This window comes from Medicago truncatula, chromosome 2 (assembly GCF_003473485.1).
Source record: "Medicago truncatula cultivar Jemalong A17 chromosome 2, MtrunA17r5.0-ANR, whole genome shotgun sequence".
Taxonomy (NCBI): Eukaryota; Viridiplantae; Streptophyta; class Magnoliopsida; order Fabales; family Fabaceae; genus Medicago; species Medicago truncatula.
This window is the reverse complement of record NC_053043.1, coordinates 33,808,428-33,831,221: the sequence shown is the minus strand read 5'-3', so window position 1 is coordinate 33,831,221 and position 22,794 is coordinate 33,808,428. Positions and strand designations below refer to the sequence as shown.

Genomic DNA, 22,794 nt, shown 5'->3' with positions numbered 1-22,794 from the left:
TTATATATCATATATTTTCCATTTTTTTTTCATTTTTAATATGTTTAGAAGAAGATGAAGGATAGAGATCTGGGAAAACTTTATGCTGAAATAATTGAGAAAACCTCCAAATGGCAGAATTTCAACGTCCAATTAGCGGTGGATCAGTATAATAGGAGGGAGCAAGGGATCAAGGACATTGAACGAGCAAACTCATTGTTAAATGCTGAAATCTACCATATCCAAATGGATGATTTGGAAGGAAAATAAATGCATTAATGAATTAGATTGTAAATAGCTTAATACTATTTTTTTTCAATGGGTCAGACTAACATGTGTCATAAGGACATTGATTAAGAAATTTTAAAATGAAATATCTCTTAAAAATACTACTTGTTAAAGTCAAAAATACACATTCTTTTATATAAAATTATATCTTTTGATTCCTTAAACAATATCATAAAGACACACTTGGATGTGTAATGAAAATTGAAACGCACCTTTTCATTTATATAAAAATAAATCAATAAAACACAACCAAAAAAATAAATCAATAAATAAAATATAAACTTCACACTAGAAAACTCAAGACATTTTTCTCCCATCTATTTTTTTCCCTTATTCATTTCACTTTACCTTTCCTCTCCTTTGTTCCATGTTGTTTATCCGTGTCTCATTCTTCTTCACCTTTTCAATCATCAATTTCTTCCATATGCCATTCTCTCTTTAAGCTATTGTATAGTTCTAAAAGTGCATTTTTGGTAGAACTTTGGGGTTAGGGTTAGTACTCTAAGGAAGGAGAAGATTATCCATCTCTTGAACGTTCTACATTGCGACTCTTTGAAACATATATATAATATATATCAACTTAAAATTCAAATAATGCAAATTTAGACATGTGTAGTAGGCATGGCAACAAAACCTATATCCGTGGTTACCCACCTGAACTAAACTCAATTTGACGGGTTTTACCCGTTTTGATCGGGTTTGGGTTTGGGTATGGGTTTGGGTTTTCCCCGATTTCAAAACACGGGTATGGGACGGGTAACGGGTATATATGTACCCACCCCGAACCCATACCCAAACTCGTCCCGAATGCAGAAAACTACTTTATGTTGACATGCCATGTTATTTTGTTTGGTAATTGTTGTGTTATAAAAACTACGATTGATATTTAAAGGAACAACTAAATCAATCGGTCTAACAATTGTTAAAGTAAACATATTGTTGGATAATGCATTACAATATTTCTCTACGGGTTGCAAAAAAACTTCTATTTTTATTAAAAAAATTATTCAATGCGGGGATGGGGATGTGGTGGGGATACCCGAATCCGTCGGGGACGGGGATGAGATTCAATTTCTCATTCCCGTTGGGTATGGGTAGGGTAACGGGTAAGTATATGAGAATCAGGTATGGGGACGGGGAATGTAAAACCTGTCCCCACCCCGCCCCATTGCCATGCCTAATGTGTAGGTTGTTTAGAAATTATTTTAGAGGTAATAATAGATAAAATTGGGATTTTATAATTACTATAGTTAGAGAAGTTGTAGAGTGAGTTTCTAAATCTTGACTAAATATTATTGATGCTCAAATATGACACGCTTCGCAGCTTCTATAAGAGAAGTTGGAGAGCAAACTTAGTTGATTTGCATTACTAGATGACGATCATTATCACATATTTTTGTTATTATTATAAAGGTTAATTAAGTTTTTGGTCCCTATAAATATATACAGTTTTGTTTTTAGTCTCTACAAAAATAAATCACATTTTTTAGTCCCTATAAAATTTTTCGTTAGTGTTTTTAGTCCCTATAAAATTTTCTGTCAGTATTTTTAATCCCTATCAAAAATTTCCATCAACATTTTTGGTCCCTAAAATGCTTAAGGAAAATGTCACAGGGATTAAAAAGTGTGATTTTATTTTGTATGGACTAAAAACAAAACTGTGAATATTTATAGGACTAAAAACTTAATTAACCCTTATTATAATTGGTATTTTACATATTTTCCATGTTAAAGGATTTACTAAAATAGATAAATGGAGAAACATGTTTGAACATTTGAGGTATTTTACATATTTTCCATGTTAAAGCATTTTACATATTTGAACATTTTCTAGTCATTATTTATTTAAAAGTCATTGTCATTACTAAGTAATTGGTATTTTACAAGTAAAGGATTGCAAATTGAGGTTTGATTGTATGTATTTGACACAAAGTTTGATATTTTATGAATCATAATTTTAGAAATGTGTGTTTTGAGAAATAAGGTTAAAATTGTGACGACCTATTTGCACATAGTTATGTGATGACAATTAGGGAGAGTTGCCTATTAGATGGAGGCATCTTATGGAAAGGCTGTCATTAGGAGGATAGGGATATTAACAAGATGTACACTCTCTAATTAAGAAATATCTTACTTTTTTTTAGGCGAGAGAAAAAAGTTATTCGTTAGATGGAGCAACCGCATAGGGGAAGGTTGCTCATAGAAGCAAAGAGCTATGAATAAGATAGATTTGTCTCTCGATTCTCTCTGTGTGATTTATTTTCACTAAATTGAGTTTTATATACTTCGTTATAGGTTTCATTTTAATGTTTGCCTCTTTATGACATTGGATTTTTGAAATATTCTTATTTGATTGTGATAAATTATATATATTACACGGTTATTAGTTATGTAAATTGATATTATATTTGAGAAAGATAACTATTTGTGCCCTTGTATGTTTCCCTTCTATTTGGTGGTTGTTGTCTCCGCACTAAGTCCTTGTAACTCAGCCTTTCATCTTTTTTTTTTTCTAGATTCACAATTAGCTAAGTAGCAAGTTGCTAGCAAGGTCAAAATTTCAACAACATTGCTCTTTTGGTAGGCCTCTTTGACATAAGGCTCTCAAGGTGACAAAAACAAAAGAAAAGGAGGTTTGAATTATGTTGGTTTCTTTTTAACTACTTGAATTATCTTTAAATTTATGAATGAATAGATGAAAGTAAAGAGATTAGGGAAGAGAAAAACATACGGGCAATTATCTAGGTTTACTCCACAATCTCGTGTTACTTTCAGTCCCTTTGCACTTTCGAGAGAGTTTTCACTATAATCAACATATTACAAGAACCTACTAAGATAACCTAGGCCTAGATTTCCTTTCCTCAACCTTGACGATTTATTAACCTCAAACTAGATGATTACAAAGTTTTACAAAAAGATTGTGTTTACGCGGACACTAAGAGTAGTAAATAGATTTTAGCTCAATACACTACATGTGTATCTCTTTATGTTTCTTAGAATAGGTATACAATATAATGAATATAATCAGAGTATAATATTGTATATGTGTGTTGTGTAACTTTTCTTCAGTTAAAGAAAATCAATTATATAGGAGATGTGAGATAATGATCGTTGCTGAAGAAATCCTTATCTTTAATTACCTGATTGAATGTTGTAATCTTCTCGTATAAAATGCTCAGTGAATCAATCATTCATTTCCATCAATGATGCACTTCAATGTTGTTTTATTCAAATCTGTAAGTCAAAACTTTGTTTCCATTCTTTAGAAATAGTCGTTGCATCAGTGACATGTTTAGAGCTAACACTTTGTACAAAGGATCTCAAGATCGAGAGGATTTAACCACAAACTATTAACTTTCGTATCGTAGAGCTTGACCTTGATCTTGATATAAAGTATTGTGTTTATCTATGACATAGAGATTATCTTCAAGGTCCAGAGTGTTGACTTGGTTCCAGAGCCAGTTTCATAAATAGAACTTCATTTATTTAGAATTTCCTACACATTTAAACGCACATTAGTGTACCCAATTTTTCTCATATGCTTTATTATAAAATAATAATAATAATAATAATAATAATAAGCAATTTTGGACTAATGATCTCCCCCTTTTAATGATGACAAACACAGGTTTTGATGAACAATTTTTCTTTTATAATTACTTGACTCAACCGAGAATGAGGGTCGTAAGCTTCCCCTAAATTTATGTTAAAATAATGATATTTAAAGTGCAGAAAGTAAGCAAACAAATAATAACTTAAGATGAAAGCTATTACTCTTACTCCCCTTTTGTTATCAATAAAAAACTTTTATATTTAATAAAAGATATTGATAAAATACATCTGCAACAGAAAAACAATTACAAACTCCTGAGGGTTCCTAGCAACTAAGACTTAGAGAAAACACGAAAATGGCATACACCGAAGAACATAACATACATTAGGAAGATATCTAAGGGTTCTTAATGATATCTTAGATAGAATCCACAAATCCGTGCATCTCTGCAACTTTCTAAGTTAAATAATCTTTATTTAATATCAAATCTCCAAAGTTTGAGTTCATGCTGTCTTCATTTCTTGAAAATCCTAAGACTACTATTGTTTCCACCACTACTTCAACTGTGAAACTTCCAACAATTGTTCTGTCGACATCAGTTAAGGCCAAAGCTAGGGCTGGTAAGAAAGCTAAAATCAAAGCATACATAAGGTTGTTATCCCAACTTGTTGAGGAAGTGCTCCTAGCCTTGAAAAACCATAGTAGGTAGAAGAGCATACCCATTTTTAGAAAGATTCTTGAAATTCACAGTTTTCTTGCAAAGAACCATGAGAGCATCTTCATAAGTGTTTAACATCTTGGAAGTCCAAACCATATCCTTTTGTGCTTCGTTCACGATTGAAACATTTTCAGGTTGAGTAGAAGAATATGATACCATGAATGGATGAAGTTTAAGGGTATGGTAAAGGTTAACTAGAAGTTGGGAGTTTTTCGGTGAAGGATGGAGAAACAGAAAATGTGAGATGGATAGTGGAGTTAGTTTGTGAAGTCAATGGTGTGGAGTTTAAATAGATTTTCAAGAGGGTCATTTATTATTTAAAACAGATGTTAATAATGACATTTAGGGAGAATGTTCATAACCTTAACTCATGGAAGGTATTAGCCATTAGAAAATGAATTGTTTCACTAAACATAATGATGATATTTCACCTATGTTTTTTAGTCGTTTTAGTAGAGTCTAGGGTCATTTTAGATATTTCTAAGAGAATTTTATTATGGTTTAAGAGACATTTCATATTGTTATCATTTGAGTCCATGTAATTTTATTTCTTCCTAAAACCAGCAACTCCATAGGTGTTTTGAGTATTTTAGTCAAAAATCATGTAAATTGACATATCAAGACATCACATGGAGTTTTGGAGGCAAGAGAATGAAGATCCATGCAGTTCAAGAAGGTTTTTGAAAGCAATATAATGAGGGAAATTAATGTCCCAAGATGAAAGCATGGAAGAAGACCACTCAAAGAATGAAGAAAACTGGCAATTTCTCCACATTTTTCTTTCATGCACCTCAGGTGCATGGCACCTGCAGAAGGGAAAAAATCCCTACCATATACGCTCCAACAGGCGCCTACATACGCCTCATGTGCATGGTTCTGGTAATGTTTTCTCTCTTGCTTAAATTGCAAGCAGGATCAATGGAAAAAGTATAGAAAACCGATTCTAGCCTAGATGGAAACTTGCCTATAAATAAAGAGCATTGAACACATTTTTATTCATTCAAAAACTTTACGTTCCAAGGTGAAGGTAAGCATCAAGGAGCAACAAGGGTTTCCAACCTCTCCTTAAGTATGCATTGTTTTTCGTTCTTGGTTTTTTTCATTTGTTGTCATGCGAAACTAAACACCCTCTATAGGGTTCTAAGATGAACCTTTATTTATTTGGTAAAATCTATTAATGCAATTTCTTTATTCATTTATGATTTAAATCTTATATAATTTTCAATTGTTCTAAATGTAATGCTTTTAGACCCCAAGGCACAAATAAGCTCTAATTGTAGGCAGATGTAAGGTCAAGGACTTATGCATGATCCTTAGGTTATAGTATATGGTTGACTTATCTTGCTTTAACCTAAGCAAGAAATAAAATTGAAAGTTTCTTAATCACCTTAATTGAATTAGGGCTTTTAAGTAGTATTGTTAGATTATGAATCATAAATTGAGAATTTACTTCCTACCGCTCTAGTTCAACATAGTTACCAAAAGTAACTCTAAATATCTATAATGGTTTCATAATCAAATCATTGTTTTTCAAGTACCCAGTCATAATTGATATTGAATATTGCATTAATCCGTAAAATAATATACTGGGAATTTAAAGAATCCTAATCGCAGCCTAATCTCTAAAGTAGAGCTGTCAAAACAGGCCGCCCGGCCCTAAACGGGCCGGCCCTGGCGGGCTTCGGCCTTTAGCGGGCCGGGCCAAAAAGCCCGGTTGACAAAACGGGCTTGAAATATACTACCCCGAGCCCGGCCCTACACGGGCCGCGGGCTAAACGGGCCGGCCCGTATTAAAAATTATATATATTTTATTTTAAAAATGTACTATAAAACACTGCTATAATTTTTTTATAAATAATATTTTTAATATGTTTAAATAATGTCTAGCACAAAAGTAAATTGTAAACATTTTCGTACAAACGTCGTAAACTAAAACGACGAGGAAAATAATTTTAAATAAATTAGATATGTTATGGTTATAGATATTTATATATTCGATCTTTAAAACTATAAATAACGAAATGAATAAATATAATTTTATATTACATTTATATTTGTGTTAATTCATTGAATTTTCACTTTTGTTTTTTACTTTGATAATCAACTAAGTAAATAATTATTTGAAAAATATATATAATTTATAGAATTTTTTTTTGTTATGCGGGCTAACGGGCTATCCGCGGCCCATTCGGGCTAGCCCTAACGGGTACCGGGCTTTTAAGGGCCGGGCGAAAAAGCCCTATTAAAATTCGGGCTCAATATTTTAGACCCAAATCCTATATTTATTCGGGCTAAACGGGCCGGCCCATACGGACCGGCCCGTTTTGACAGCTCTACTCTAAAGCAAAACATTTACTTCCAAGCAAACGACTACTACTTGCATTAAGCATACAATTCAAAAGTTCAACCTCTTAAAACCCTTTATTTATTTTAAATTTAAATAAGTTAAGTGAACTTATAAGTTAATGTTTAAATTTAAATAAGTTAAGTGAACTTATAAGTTAATGACAATCCATGTATGTGGAGATGATAAACTTACTACCTTATTACTTGTTACAGTTTGGTGCCCTGATCAAATTTGTTATCAAGTTTTTGACGTTGTAGCCGAGGATTGTTGATATTCAACAAGAGAACTTGCTTTACTTATTTTGTAAATATTAGGTTTATTTTTCTGTTTTAGATTACGTTTAGTTTTATTAGATTATGTTTGTTTTTTTATTTTTCTAGGGTATAAATTATTTGCTTTTTATATTATATTTTATTTGCTTTTATCAAAAACATAAAAAGATTTTAACTTTTTTTGTTGTAGTTTTATTTTTACGTAGTAACTTTTTTTTTTAGTTTTATCTCTTAGTTTAGTTATTTATTTTGTATTTTTTTTATTTGGTTTGCATTCTATCAAATATAACTTCTTGAGCAGTTTTTTTGTTTACTTGGATTAATAAACATAAACACTATCCTTACATTGATTAATTTGGATATGAGAAAGAATTTCAATTCTCTCATTATGTTTAGTTCAAATTCAGCCTGCATCATCTTGGAAAACTCTTGAGAGAGATAGAGAGTAGCATTAGTATAAACAAATGTGATATCATCAATATATCTCTGAACATTCAATAGTATAGTGTCAACTTGACGTCGTCAAAACCATTTATCAAAGAAAGTTACCAAGTTTGTCATACCAAGCTCGGAAGGCTTGTTTCATATCATACAATGACTTTTAAAGTTTAAAAACATGTTCTCATTGTTTTAAATCTTCAAACTCATGAGGTTTTTTCACATCACTTCTTCATAAATGACATCATTGAAAAATGTACTTTTAACATCTATGTGATATAATGGTTGGAACTTCTCCTTATTCTATTATGGTTTATATTTAAATTTGGAATGCCACACTTAATACTATTTTATATAATGGAAAATGCTAATGAGTGGGGATCCTTTTTTGGGTAAGTGGACTCATTTTAGTCTTTAAAATTTATTTCCATTGGTATTGTCTAGTGGTTTAATTATAAAGATATTTTATGTAGGTCATTTTTGGTTCTCCACACTTCATCCGTCTTTTCAATGTGTTTTATCTTTGGATTGCCGATTGATCCTACAAATCAACACGAGTCTTTTCAGCGTGTTATGTTCTCCCTCGCAAGCTTTTCGAGAAACTTTCTATAAGCTCACTCATCCTAAAAATACTCCAAGTCAAGCACACTTAACTGGAGTTCTTATAAAATGAGCTACCAAAAAGAAGATGCATCATGTTGATATATGTAGTACCAAAAAATTTGTATAAGCCATTATGCAACCATGAAGTCTCACACCTGCACGGCCTTAGGATCCCTCTCTTTCTGATGTAAATTCGGTTCGCCTATAAGCTGTCAGGAGCCGCTCATTGTCATGTATTGTGTACCGACTACTATTCACCATCCTCGTTAGCCTCATACGTTACATTGACGATAATTAAAAAAATAAATTACACTCTCCTTCCCTCAAAGATGCTGAATTACATTCATCTCCTCTCTTATGTTAAAATATACACTCTTCTATCCTCTTATTCAAAATACATTAGAAAGCATTTCACTCCCCTCCCCAAAGAGAAGCTTAAATTACATTTCTCTCCTCTCTTATGCTAAAATCTACATTTTACTCCCTCAATCATTTTTTTTATTTCTAATAATCTAGCAAAAAAATAATAATCTTACACACTTCGAGAAAAAATATTGTGGGTCTATTTTAATATAATGAAATTTTGAATACATATTTTTCGTTATTTTTTATTCACAATTTCATTAACAAATAGTTTTAAATCATGTTATAAAATATGAAACAACCCAAAATAAAATTAAAATATGTGAAAAATTACTAAAGACAACAAGGTTTGGTTGTTTAAAAGTTAATTTTATTCTCTAAATTATAAAATTAATAGCAAAATATTTAAATTTAATTATAATTGACATTTAAATTATAAAGAATGACTTTATTTTTCATAAATGGTGGTTCAAAATTAGTATATATCATAAAAATATTTATTTATGTTAAAATAGATTAAGTGTGGTGCATATTTAATTATTAAGTGAGAGTCGTATTTCAAACATCTTATAGGGGAGGGGAGTATAAATTTTACTTTTCAAGGGAGGAAAATATAAGTTTTAACATAAGAGAGGAGATGGTGTAATTTAAACTTCTTTTAAGAGAGGGGAGTGTAATTTACTCTAATTAAAAATGTGAATTTATTTCTGTAAAGACTATATCAAAACTCAAGTTTTTATCGAGTACTAAAATTAATCTTCATTCCTTTTTTTTTTTTTTTTTTTGGTAGATAATGAATAAGTGGGGTGTCCGGGGTTCGAACCCCAGCCCCTGCATATAATAATGCATTGTCCCTGCCAACTGAGCTATGCTCACGGGGACCCTATTTAATTTATATGTGTCTTTCTAGTCTAAATTTTTCTATTTTTATTTTAAAAAAAGAATCTTGAAGTATCTCAACGTGCACTACAAGCTAACCATTCTCCTTTGAGAGCAACAGTGCCCTTTGTCCGTGTAACACAAGTTTACAGTTTTTCTCATACGGCATTCATATCTAGGTTAACACAATCAAGGGGCAAATTATTTAGGAAAAAGCCCAATTCATGTGACTTTGATTAAGTCTTCCTACGAGTCAATATGGAATTTTGTGGAAATGGGTCTTTCAATCACAATTTTCATGGAAGAAACCAATCAGTCATCACAATCTTTCCTAGACCAAATTCTTTTGAGAGAGTACAAATTTTTTTAAATCCATAACTATTATTTTAACTATAATTAATATCAAAGTTTTATTTCAATATCAAAGTTATTGTGATAACAAATATCGCCGTTGTACATGTTTAGTGTAAATTCAGAGAGCTTAATTTAAAAGAGTACAATCCGTTATTATTCGAATTAGGATCATCTTAATTTTTCAAAATAAATGAAGTATTATTTTTTTTGAACAAATTAAAATGGGATTTAATATAAACCAAGAGTGATTCTCTCTGCACAACAATTTACAAAGTCATGAGAGTGGTGCCTCTTAAAAGATGGACCAGCAAAAATCAAAAAATACTATTAAGTGTGAAAATCCATACAAATGAGCGGGTGCCGACACCATAACTAAAACCAAAAAATGGTTGATTTGATTTCAACCACAAAAACGTGTTCAGCTTCACTTTGTCAGATAGAGTAAACATACCAGAGGCCATATTCTTGAATATGCGGTTGTTTCTTTCTTTCCAAATTACACACACACAAGCAAGCCAAATTAATCTGAAAAATAAATAAGATGAACGCGACAAACCCGCCACCTGAGAAAACTGATGAAAATGATCACCGAGTCCACCTGATGGAACAAAATCAATACCAAGACATCGCCACAGCAAGTACCATGTGCTGCCAAAAGTCGTACAATCTAAAAAAAGACGGACCGCTGTTTCAGAACAACCACAACAGCCCATGCACATAATGTTATCTTGATGAAGAACTCTTCGACGCAACAAATTAGTTTTAGTAGGAATTATGTTACGGAGTAAACACCAAGCAAAAACATATATCTTTGAAGAAACTAGTTGATGCCACACATGATGAATGAAGTTGCCACCCAAGACTTCATCAGGTGCAGTCATAAAATGAAAGGTTCCGCGCACTGAATAGCCTTGGTTAGGTTCAAGCAACCACCTCCATCTATCATTAACATGTTCCTGCAAAACAACGTTATGTAACAAACAAAGCACTCCCTCACGCTCTCCTCCTCCCACGCCAAGAGACCTCTCTTCCCCACCCACACACTCCCTCCATCCTCCCATCCTAACACCGCCATATCAGCTACCGGACATTCTCGATGGTGAATCAAAGATAGTCATAAAAAGTAGATGGTGAATCAAAGAAATGTTTATTTGATATTAAAAGATGATCTAGAACAATATTTTACATAATGATTTATATTATAATTTGGGACAGATGAGTGGTATATTCGTTGGAGGAATATATTTCACATTTGAAAAGTCTCATTAATTAGTACTCCCTCCGTTCCTTTTTAATTGTCACTTTTGAGTTTTTTTACACAAACTAAGACAACAAATACATTTTACTACTTTTGATACAACAATTTATCTTCTTCCTATAATAACCTTTATCATTTAATATCTCATTTTATATATTTTTCTCTCGGCAATAAATAACCAAGGGTAATAATGACAAAACAACATTTAATGTTGTATTGAACTTTGAAAGTGACACTTAATTAGAAACAAAAATTTTCTTCAAAAATGACAATTAAAAAGACACAGAGGTAGTACTAAAAGAAATCTATAAATAGAGCAATTTAATGACCACAACCCATTCATTCCACTTCTCCCCAATATTTATACTTTTGCCAAATATGCATTCTTTTATATTCTTGTTTTCCGCCCTATGTTCACTTTATTCACCATCCTTTGTTGAATCCACTAAAAACCCTAGTGGCTTTGAAGTTGAACTTATTCATCATGATTCACCATTGTCACCCTTTTACAACTCTTCCCTAACCTCATCCGAGCTAATCACAAATGCGGCCTTGCGCTCTATTTCACGTTCCAAACGACTTTCCCTTTTTCAAAATAACGAGTTAAACGAATCGCCAGAATCTATTATAATTCCAAATGGTGGTGATTACCTCATGAAAATCTATATAGGAACCCCACCTGTTGAAAGGCTTGCTGTTGCAGACACAGGGAGTGACCTTATTTGGGTACAATGTTCCCCTTGTCAAAATTGTTTTCCACAAGACACTCCTTATTATGATCCAAATAAATCTTCCACTTTCATGGGTTTGTCATGTGACTCACAATCTTGCTCATTACTCCCACATAGATGTGGAGAATCAAATAAGTGTGAGTATTTTTACACTTATGGTGATAAATCTTACACCATTGGAGATTTGGGTACTGATTCCATCAACTTTGGAGAAAAAGATGTTACATTTCCTAAATCAATTTTTGGATGTGGACATCAAAATGATGTCACATTTAAAAGAAGCCGAAAAGCTACGGGTCTTGTTGGTCTTGGAGCAGGACCACTATCACTAGTTTCACAACTAGGTGACTCAATTGGTCACAAATTCTCCTATTGTTTGGTTCCTCCAAGTTTAAACTCAATTAGCAAAATGAAATTTGGAGATGAAGCAATTATAAAAGATAATGGCGTTGTGTCTACTCCCCTCATAATCAAATCTTCAAATCCTTCTTATTACTTCCTCAATCTCGAAGGCATCACCATCGGACAAAAAACTGTTGAGACAGGTCGAACCGATGGTAACATAATCATTGATTCAGGGACAACATTGACGTATCTTGAACAAAACTTTTACAATGATTTGGTAGCTTCCTTAAAGGGAGTTATTGGTGTTGAGGAAGTGAAAGATCCTCCATCCCCATATACCTTTTGCTTCACCTTTGGAGATATAACAAAGTTCCCTAATTTTGTGTTTCATTTTACGAGAGCTGATGTTACCCTTAAACCTCAGAACTTAGTTGTTGAGCTTGGCAACCACTCGTATTGCTTGTTTGTCGTACCAAATAAAGGTATTTCCATCTTTGGAAATAGAGCACAATTTAATTTTTTAGTTGGGTACGATCTCAAAGGAAAAACAGTTTCCTTTTCTCCAACTGATTGTTCCAAGACCTAAGTTTCCAATTACTATTTTTTGAAATAAAGCTATTAAATGTGGTTTATCGATGGTGATTGTAATGAGCATGAGTCCAAAAAATAGAGACCATCACAACCGTCTTCTATGTACTTTTTTCTTTGGCATCGTTATTGTAAGTTGTAACAGTATTGAATAATTGAACCAAAAGGTTTTTGAAGATAACTTGATATAGCACGTGGACATTATACATACAATATTTTGGATCAATTAATATCAATATAGGATTGTATTAGTTTTATATGATTTTTATTGATCTGACTATTCTATTTTAGGTGTTTTTTAAGGGAAATACTGACAAGTATTCTAAAGACACTTATAAAAAGACTAAAGGAAATGTTAACGAGTGCCCTAAGGACACTTTTGAAAAATTGTGCATTCAATGCATCGAAAATTTAAGGAATAATTTCTTAATTGGAAAACCTTAAAGAGTGTCATTAGGACACTCGTTAACAAAACCCAAAGTATAATGTAAAAACTTTATCTTGAGAATAGTGCAATTTATTACATTGAAACTTTTTAAATTGACTTTAGCATCATTAAATTCAACAATTATTTCTATTTTTATCTTCTTAACTTGTTTTAGGGCACTTGTTAGTATAACCTTTTTTTAAAGATTAATTACTCTATTTTAGGTGTTTATTTATATAATTATTTATGTAAATTTATAAAATTAAATATTTAAACAACAAATACTTATTATCTTATAGTTCTATATTTTAAACATATATACACTTTTTTTAATGGCAAATGTTAGTAAGTGTAGTTATTAGATTAGTTTTTCTCCTCTGTCCATGTTTAAACCGAGAACCTTCAACTTCTTATCTCTTAATTCAAACCAGTTCAATTACCGAAACTCATCTAAACAAACATACTCTATTTTTTGAGTATGCATCCTCACCCTATAGAGGTAATGCACTTCGCCATTTTTTTAGGCAAATGGGGTGCAGATACATCTGTGACGTCCAAAGAAGATTAAAATAAAATAAAGAGTACAAAGAAGAACTAGGGGCATAAAACCTGACCCCGGTGATAAAAACAAACCCTAAAGGGTAACAACTAAAAGGTAAATAGCACAAATCTAAGTCAAAAGCAAACAACTGCACAATGCTTGCACAATCCAGCAGAACCGCTTACGGAACCGAAACCGAATTGCAAAAGAAATGTCACGTGTGGATTGAATAGCCCCATACTATGATTTTCAAAACGGTGAAAAAAACCGACTGCCAACACGAATCAGGTCCACAATCAACCATAGCTTCCTGCATCAAAACCTCAACTGCAACAAGCTTCAACGCCCTTTCGAGCCAAAATATCCAATCAATCTGATGTCACTATTCAGTCTGTCAGGGAAGACGATAGTAAACGAATAGACCCGGGTTTTAACACCCAATGAGAACAACCTAAACAGACCCGATCTAGATCTGGATTTTGAATCACACATCACAAATCCACTGTACCGGTGAAACAACCAACATATCTGTAATTTTCCTGTAACTCGACGGTAGCCTACAACTACCGCCGTTTAAAATCAGCCAAGAACAACGACGATGGTGGTGAACAGCCAACCACCGCCATTTGAAGAACTACCAACTGATAGGCCAAAAAAGAAGCCTCATATTTCTATGAGAAACGAAGCATACCGACGGCAAAGGGGTCATCGACGGTTACTTAAACAACCCCAAAATTAGACGCAACTCGGCCGATCACACCACCGACGCGAACAGCTACATCTAGGCATAATAGTTTGGATGTTGAAGGAGCAAAGAGAGGAGGAGATAAGGTGGTGGTTGACCGGAAGTTCAGGTGAGGGTGAAGAGAGAGAAGAGAGCTTCTCTCTCTACGTCGGTTCCTCAAAAAAGTGTTGGGTATGTAAGAGCACCGTGCGGCCACCCCAGATAGCGTTTGTCTGAGAACGATTATCTACAGCACAAGATGATGTCTTAACATGAGAATCATCTCAGCCGTTAATCACGCTCTGATCTCACGGTCTTCGTTCATCATCTAGACATATGTTCCTGTCTCCTACAATCCTATAGAACTTCTCCATTTGTTTGCAAGTTCATTTGTTAAGTGATAACTAAAGTATCAAGAATTGAGATTTAATTCAATTTTTTAATTCAATTTTTAGAAAAGAGAAACAAAGAAGGAGGTTCCCCATACTAAACTCTTTGGACTCGTTTGTTGCTCAGGATGGGAAACAGAATAGGATAATTGTATCGTATAGAAATGCTATAAATACTTTATTTCTAACAATTTCTCTAATATTCGCTATCATGTTAGGTGAAGTTCATATGAATTTCACCACTTTATATGAGACCCATCATCCAAGTGTGGTATCCATATTAATTTCACCCAATGTGGCAGTGACTGTTAGATAGAATGTTAGAAATAGGATATATATAGCCAAGGGCGAAGCTATATTGTAGAGAGGAGTAGCTTTGGCTATCCTAAAAATTATTATTTTTTATTTGTATTAGTAAGTGTATTTTATGTTTATTTACCCAATAAAATATATTTAACTACTCCAAAATAAGTTTATTTATGCAAGGTTATGAGAAATAAACTACTCAAAAGATTACCACTTGTTTAAAGATTTATTTTGTCTTATGTTGACATTCTCGATATCATAAGCAATTAAAAAGAGAATATTATTAACAATGAAAATTGTATAGATAAAACTGGAAAAATAAATTACTTAGTATTTTACATTGTAAATATAGACAACCTTAATTATAGATGAGTTTTTTTTTTTTTTTTTTATGGTGGCCGAGATTCGAACCCCTAACCTTGTTTATTTTATGCATTGTCCATACCAATTGAGCTATGCTCACAAGGACAAATGAGTCTAACTTTATGAAGTGTTGTCCAACTCACTTTTTTATTTATAAATAGCTATTGTTAGTATTTTGTGTTACTTTAATTTACATTTTATATAAGTAAAATGATTGGGATATTTTTTCTTATGATTATATTTAATATATTTCCTTAAAATAATTGTCAAAAAAAAAACTTCAAAAAAATATTCTTATGTTTAGCCACCCAGGACAAAATTGGCTAGGTTTCCCGTTGTGACTAGAACTCATCTTATATCATATTTTATCTCAATCCATAGTTTGATGACAATGATATGATAAATTCATCATGAAACTTATCTTATCTCACCTCATCATGAACTCATCTTATATAATAGTTTAGTGATTTTTAGGCATGATATTCTTATTCCAAATATGAGCTAAGTTAGAATCCAGCTGGATAGGAGAACAAAATTATGATAAAATATTATCAATCAATAGTATGTGTGTATAAAATAAGATTTTTATAGCCACGTGTCGCTTTCATGTTTATTCTTAATATTTTTATTTTTTTTATTTATCATAAATATCTCAACAAAGTACGACTTGTACTATTTTTTTATTTTTCTTTTTAAAGAAGATTTTTCTCTATTTTTTATATAAGTCATTCTTCAATCATGCAATCTCGTATATGCAAATGTGATATCATCAACATATATCTGAACATTAAAACTTTCATTTTTTTAAGAGTAGTGATATTTGAACAACTATTTGATACAACTTTTATGACAACTTTTTTTTCTCTCTTTTCATTGGTTAAAAACAATGGAGAGATAAAAATGAAGAGAGAGAATAAGAGTATAATGTAAGTATGAGAGAGAAAATTGTCACAAAGTTGTCAAAAAATAATTGTCCAAATATCATTTCTCTTTTTTTAATGACTTCATAAATAATGGAGTGTCAACTTGATGTCGTGAAAAACCATTTTTCAAATAAAATTATTGAGTTTGTCAGGGAGGCTTGTTTCTTACTATACAATGACTTTTTTAAGTTTAGAAACATATTCTGGATATTTTAAATCTTCAAACTCATTAGGTTGTTTCAAATACACTTGTTCATAAATAACATCATTGAAAAAAGTAGGGTTAAATATGTTTTTAGTCCTTATAAAATTGAGAGCTTTTAAGTTTAGTCTTTACTTAATTTTAATAGTTCTTTTAATCCCTACAAAAAAAGTTATGCACTCAGTATTAGTCCCTGCTGAATTCAAATTTGTTTAATTTATAGTTAAACTCTTAAGTTTTTGAACAATTTTTTGTAGACGTGTTAAGAACATTACTAAAAGTTCCTCCGTAAAAAATTATTGCAAAATTTGATTTTTAAGTCCAGATTTTATTACTTTTATCTTTAACTTTTGTTGTTTTAAAAAAATCATATTTAATTCGTTTCATGTTAAAAATTCTAAATTTTAGTAAATGAATCTATCATGGTGTTCTAAACTTGTCTCAAAAAAATCTTTCAAAAATTTAAGAGTTTAAGGATAATTAAACAAACTTTATTTTAGTAGGGACTAAAATTAAAAGTAATTTATTTTTGTAGGGACTAAAAAAACTATTAAAATTAAGTAAGGATTAAACTTAGAAATTCTCAATTTTATAGGGACCAAAAACATATTTAATTTAAGGTTTAAATGTGTTATTGGTCCCTGCACTTTCATTAGATTTTGGCATTGGTCCCTGCACTTTTTTTTGTTTGACATTGGTCCCTGCACTTTGTAAAAATATTGGTATTAGTCCATCTGTTAAATTTCTGTTAAAAAAAAAACACAAAACCAACGGAGTGCCACGTGACCCAATCATTTCACGCCACGTGGCACCAATATCAATATTTTTACAAAGTGTAGGGACCAATACCAATATTTTTACAAAGTGCAGGGACAAATACCAATAGTTTTGTGTTTTTTTTTAACAGAAAGTTAATAGAGGGACCAATACCAATATTTTTACAAAGTGCAGGGATCAATTCCAAAAAAAAAAAAATGTAGAGACCAATGTCAAAATCTGATAAAAGTGTAAGGACTAAAGACATATTTAAACTTAATTTAATGGTTGGAACTTCTCCTTATTCTACTATGATTTAGATTTAAATTTGGAATGCTACACTTAATACTATTTTATTTAATTTAACGAGTGGGGACACTTTTGTTTTGGATAAGTGGACTCATTTTAGTCTTTAAAATTCATTTACATTGATTTATTTTTTTTTGACAAGGCATTTACATTGTTATTTTAAGGATTATTTCCATTGTTTTTTTAAATTATAAATATATTTTATGTGAGATCTTAGCTTAATTTTTGGGTCTCCACACATCATCCGTGTGTATGGATTTGAGTATGTATCGACCACTAGCCGAATAATGAAAGAAAAAAAATAAGAAACACTTTGAAACTCAGTATCCGAAAAAAAAAAAGTATTTTAGCCCATGATGAGAAAAATAAATTTGGACAACTTAATGTCTACATGAATTAGATCCTTCACTTTAACATCTCATATGATTTTTAGGATTGCCGATTGATCCTACCAACTAACACAAGTCTTTCAATGTGTTTTATTTCGGGATTGCCGACTGACCCTACAAACCAACACGAGCCTTTCAGCATGTTTTGTCATCACTTGCAAGCTTTCCGGAAAACTTTATATAAGGTCACTCATCCTAAAACTGTTTCAAGTCAAGCACGTTTAACTATGAAGTTTTTATAAAATGGGCTACAAAAAAAAAAAAAAAAAAGAGGCATCATGTTGATATAGATAGCACCAAACAATTCTTACAAGTCATCATTCAACTATGCAATCTCATACCTATGCACGATATCAGGATCCCTCTCATTCTGATGTAAATTTAGTTCGCCAAAAAATTATTAGAAGCTGCTCATTATCATATCTCGTGTACCGGCAACCACTCCCTGCCTTCGTTAGGATCTATCTCAACGTGTACTACATGCTAACCATTCTCCTTTGAGAGCAACAGTGCCCTTTGTCCGTGTAACACAAGTTTACAGTTTTTCTCATACGGCAACTACAACCTCCAATCACGTTGTAATCCATGGAAAAATGGGACACATTCATATCTAAGTCATCTCATGAGTCAATATGGAATTTTGTGGAAATGTGTCTTTCAATCACAATTTTCTTGGAAGAAACCAATCAGTCATCACAATCTTTCCTAGACCAATTCTTTTGAGAGAGTACAAATTTTTTTAAATCCATAACTATTATTTTAACCATAGTTAATATTTCGATATCAAAGTTTAAAAGAGTATAATGCATTATATTTTGAGGTTTTTTTTTTTGACAAAGCATTATATTTTGAGTTAGGATCCTCCTCATTTCTCAAATTAAATAAAATATTTCATTTAGCGAGAGATAGTCACAAAAAGTAAATGGCAAATCATAAGTGAACCAACTGCTTCCAAAAAAAAAAAAATGAACCAACACCATTAATTATTTTCCAAATTTGTTTTGTGTCTTCCTCTCTTAAAGTGAAAAAAATGGAGATAATGCTAAACAGAGAAGATCACGTTAATAAATACTAAAATGCATGATAGGAAAAGAAACATGGATGTTTTATTGATATTATAAAACAATCTATATTTAAAATAGTTTTTTTGCATGATGATTTATAATTTTGTGAGTCACATGCATATTTCAGAGGAATATATCTCACATATATGAAAAGTCAAAATAGTTTTTTACATAATGATTTATGATTTTGTGAGTCACATGCATATTTGAGAGGAATATATCTCACATATCAAAAGTCTCATTATAGTACTAAAAGAAATCTATAAATAGAAGCACTTGACCACAAACCATTCATTCAACTTCTCCCCTATATTTATACTTTTATCAACTATGCATGCTTTTATATTCTTGTTTTCTGCCTTATGTTCACTTTATACTCCATCCTTTGTTGAATCCACCAAAAACCCTAGTGGCTTCGAAGTTGAACTTATTCATCATGATTCACCATTGTCACCCTTTTACAACTCTTCCCTTACCTCATCGGAGTTAATCACAAATGCGGCCTTGCGCTCTATTTCACGTTCAAAACGACTTTCCCTTTTTCAAAATAATGAGTTAAACGAATCGCCAGAATCTATTATAATTCCAAATGGTGGTGATTACCTCATGAAAATCTATATTGGCACCCCACCTGTTGAAAGGCTTGCTGTTGCAGACACAGGTAGTAATCTTATTTGGGTACAATGTTCCCCTTGTAAGAAATGTTTTCCACAAGACAAACCCTATTTTGATCCAAACAAATCTTCCACTTACATGGGTTTGTCATGTGACTCACAATCTTGCTCATCACTACCACTAGGCAAACATAGATGTGGAAAATCAAAGAAGTGTGAGTATTTAATTATTTATGGTGATGAGTCTTATAGTTTTGGCGAATTGAGTACCGATTCCATTGGTTTTGGTTCAATGAATGGTGAAGGAGAAAAAGATGTTACATTTCCAAAATCAGTTTTTGGATGTGGACTTCAAAATGATCTAGGGTCTGAAACTAGTCATAAAACCACAGGTATTGTTGGTCTAGGACTAGGGCCATTGTCCCTAGTTTCACAACTAGGCGATTCTATTGGTCGAAAATTCTCTTATTGTTTGGTTCCTTTCGGTTCAAACTCGACTAGCAAATTGAAATTTGGAGATCAAGCAATTATAAAAGGCAATGGTGTTGTGTCTACTCCCCTTATGATCAAGTCATCTGATCCTTATCATTACTATCTCAATCTCGAAGGTATCACCGTTGGACAAAAAACGGCTCAGTCAGGTCAAACTGATGGTAATATAATCATTGATTCAGGTACAACATTGACGTATCTTGAACCAAAATTTTATAACGATTTCATAGCTTCGGTGAAGGGAGTTATTGGTGTAGAGGAAGTAAAAGATCCTCCATCACCATTTACCTTTTGCTTCACCTTTGGAGATCTAGCAAAGTTCCCTAATTTCGTGTTTCATTTCACGGGAGCCGATGTTACCCTTAAACCTCAGAAATTACTTGGTGTTCTTGGCAACAACTCGTATTGCTTGTTGGCCATACCATCCAATGATCTTTCCATCTTTGGAAATATAGCACACGTTGATTTTCTAGTAGAATATGATCTCGAAGGGAAAAAAGTTTCCTTTGCTCCAAGTGATTGTTCCAAGAATTAACTTTCTAATAAGTGTTTTCTAAATAATTTATAAAATAAAGGTTTTAAATGTGTTTTAGTGATGTTGATTGTTAAGACCATGAGTCTTGAAAAAAAAGACCATCTCAACAGTCTTATGTGTATTTTCTTTTTCCCTCGAATTTTATTGTACCTGTTCCCTTGCATTGTATTTGTTGTAAGTTGTAACAATATTACTATTGAATAAGAATTTTTATATAGTTGAATAAAAAAATATTAAGAATTTTTATATATTATAGAGATTAAATTAAAGTTACAGATTTAATGTCCATATGTCTTATCTCTCAACAAAAAAAATATGTCCATATGTCTTAATTCAATTGACAAAAATATAAAAATTGTTCGGTTAAACGTTCTGATTGAGATTCTAATTTCAACTCCTCCATTTACGTCTATATATTTCAATCACTACCTAAATGGAAGAGTTGAAATTAGAATCTCAATCACAACGTTTAACCGAACAATACCCTCAAATAACACATCCTGTACATTTAACTGAACAATTTTTAGAAATATATAGACGAACAATAGTCAATTTTCCCCCTGAAATTGTAAGTTTCATCAATTACCCCCCTGAAATTAACAAAACTTCAATTACCTCCCTGAAATTTCACAACGTTAGTCAATTTACCCCCTCCGTCAAATTTTTCTGTTAGTGAACATGACGTTTTGCAAATACTCCCCCTGAAGTTTTGCACTTATGTGCAAAATGCCCCCCAAACTTAAAAATTTATATTATTTTTTTCTTAAAAACAAACGATTAATAGTTAAATATTAAAACTAACTATTAATTTTGGAGTTTGGAAAAACTGCATACATATATACATCAAAATAGACTGCAAAATGGGGAAAAATATGTATTTTTTAAAGTGACAATAATGAGATGATTTGTGGATTAATATTGGGGGTTGTGTAGTTTAAATGGTTTGAGCAAATTGTTGAAGGAGTTGGAGGAGTTAAAAGATTAAGATGGTGAAGGAGAAAATATAAATTTAAATCTGATTATTAATTTGTTTATAAACCTCTAAAAATAATAATTTTTCTATTAGAAATAACCATTATTGTCACTTTAAAAATACACATTTTTCCCTATTTTGATGTATATATGTATGTAGTTTTTCCAAACTCCAAAATTAATAGTTAGCTTTAATATTTAACTATTAATTGTTTGTTTTTAAGAAAAAAAAATATAAATTTTTAAGTTTGGGGGGCGTTTTGCATATAAGTGCAAAACTTCAGGGGGGGTATTTGCAAAACGTCATGTTCAGTAACAGAAAAAATTTGACGGAGGGGGTAAATTGACTAACGTTGTGAAATTTCAGGGGGGTAATTGAAGTTTTGTTAATTTTAGGGGGGTAATTGATGAAACTTACAATTTCAGGAGGGAAATTGACTATTTACTCAATCAATATGTGGAAGTGTGTTTTTCAGTCACAACTATCATGGAAGAAACCAAAAAAAAACCAATGAGAAAGTCTAATTGCCTGTTTGGTTTGGCAATGGGGGTAGCCAAAACCACGTTTCAAAACATGCCCAACGTGAAAATGAAGAAGTTAGAAAACTAAGCTTTTAGCTGAACGTGATTTTCCACCGCTGGTTTGAAAAAGTAAAAGCCATTCCAAACATAGTCTAAGTCCATTGGAATTTTCTACGGTTAATCTCCACCCGCTCTTATAAGCATCACATACATAGAAGATTGATTTTTGACTTAATTACACTTTTGATTTTCAAGTTTTAGATCGTGTGATTTTGATTTACTCAATTTAAAATGAGCAACTTAACCCCTCAATTTTACTCTATTTTGCGCTTACTAATCATCTATGTACATTTGACCAAAAAACATTGACGTGACTAATTTTAATTACGATATAGTATTTTTCATGTTTTCGTCAATGTGAAAATTAACATTTTTTTAAGAAAACAAAAGAAAAAATAATGGGAATCATGTGACGACTACACCCAAATCATCTATCTTCTTCCTCCTTCCACCTGCACATCAAACCTTCATTCTTTTTCACTCTTGTATT

The 22,794-nt window shown here is 31.8% G+C and overlaps 2 protein-coding genes across 2 annotated transcripts; both read left to right on the top strand.

Moving 5' to 3' along the window:
* Nucleotides 1–11,410: 11,410 nt before the first annotated feature.
* Nucleotides 11,411–12,973, top strand: LOC25479866 (aspartic proteinase CDR1). The gene has a single exon (XM_013587687.3). It carries the CDS (start codon nucleotides 11,431–11,433, stop codon nucleotides 12,712–12,714), a length of 1,284 nt encoding a protein of 427 aa, XP_013443141.1. The 5' UTR covers nucleotides 11,411–11,430; the 3' UTR covers nucleotides 12,715–12,973.
* Nucleotides 12,974–19,393: 6,420 nt separating this feature from the next.
* Nucleotides 19,394–20,981, top strand: LOC25479865 (aspartic proteinase CDR1). Its single transcript, XM_013587686.3, has one exon. It carries the CDS (start codon nucleotides 19,440–19,442, stop codon nucleotides 20,748–20,750), a length of 1,311 nt encoding a protein of 436 aa, XP_013443140.1. The 5' UTR covers nucleotides 19,394–19,439; the 3' UTR covers nucleotides 20,751–20,981.
* The last annotated feature ends 1,813 nt before the right edge of the window (nucleotides 20,982–22,794 follow it).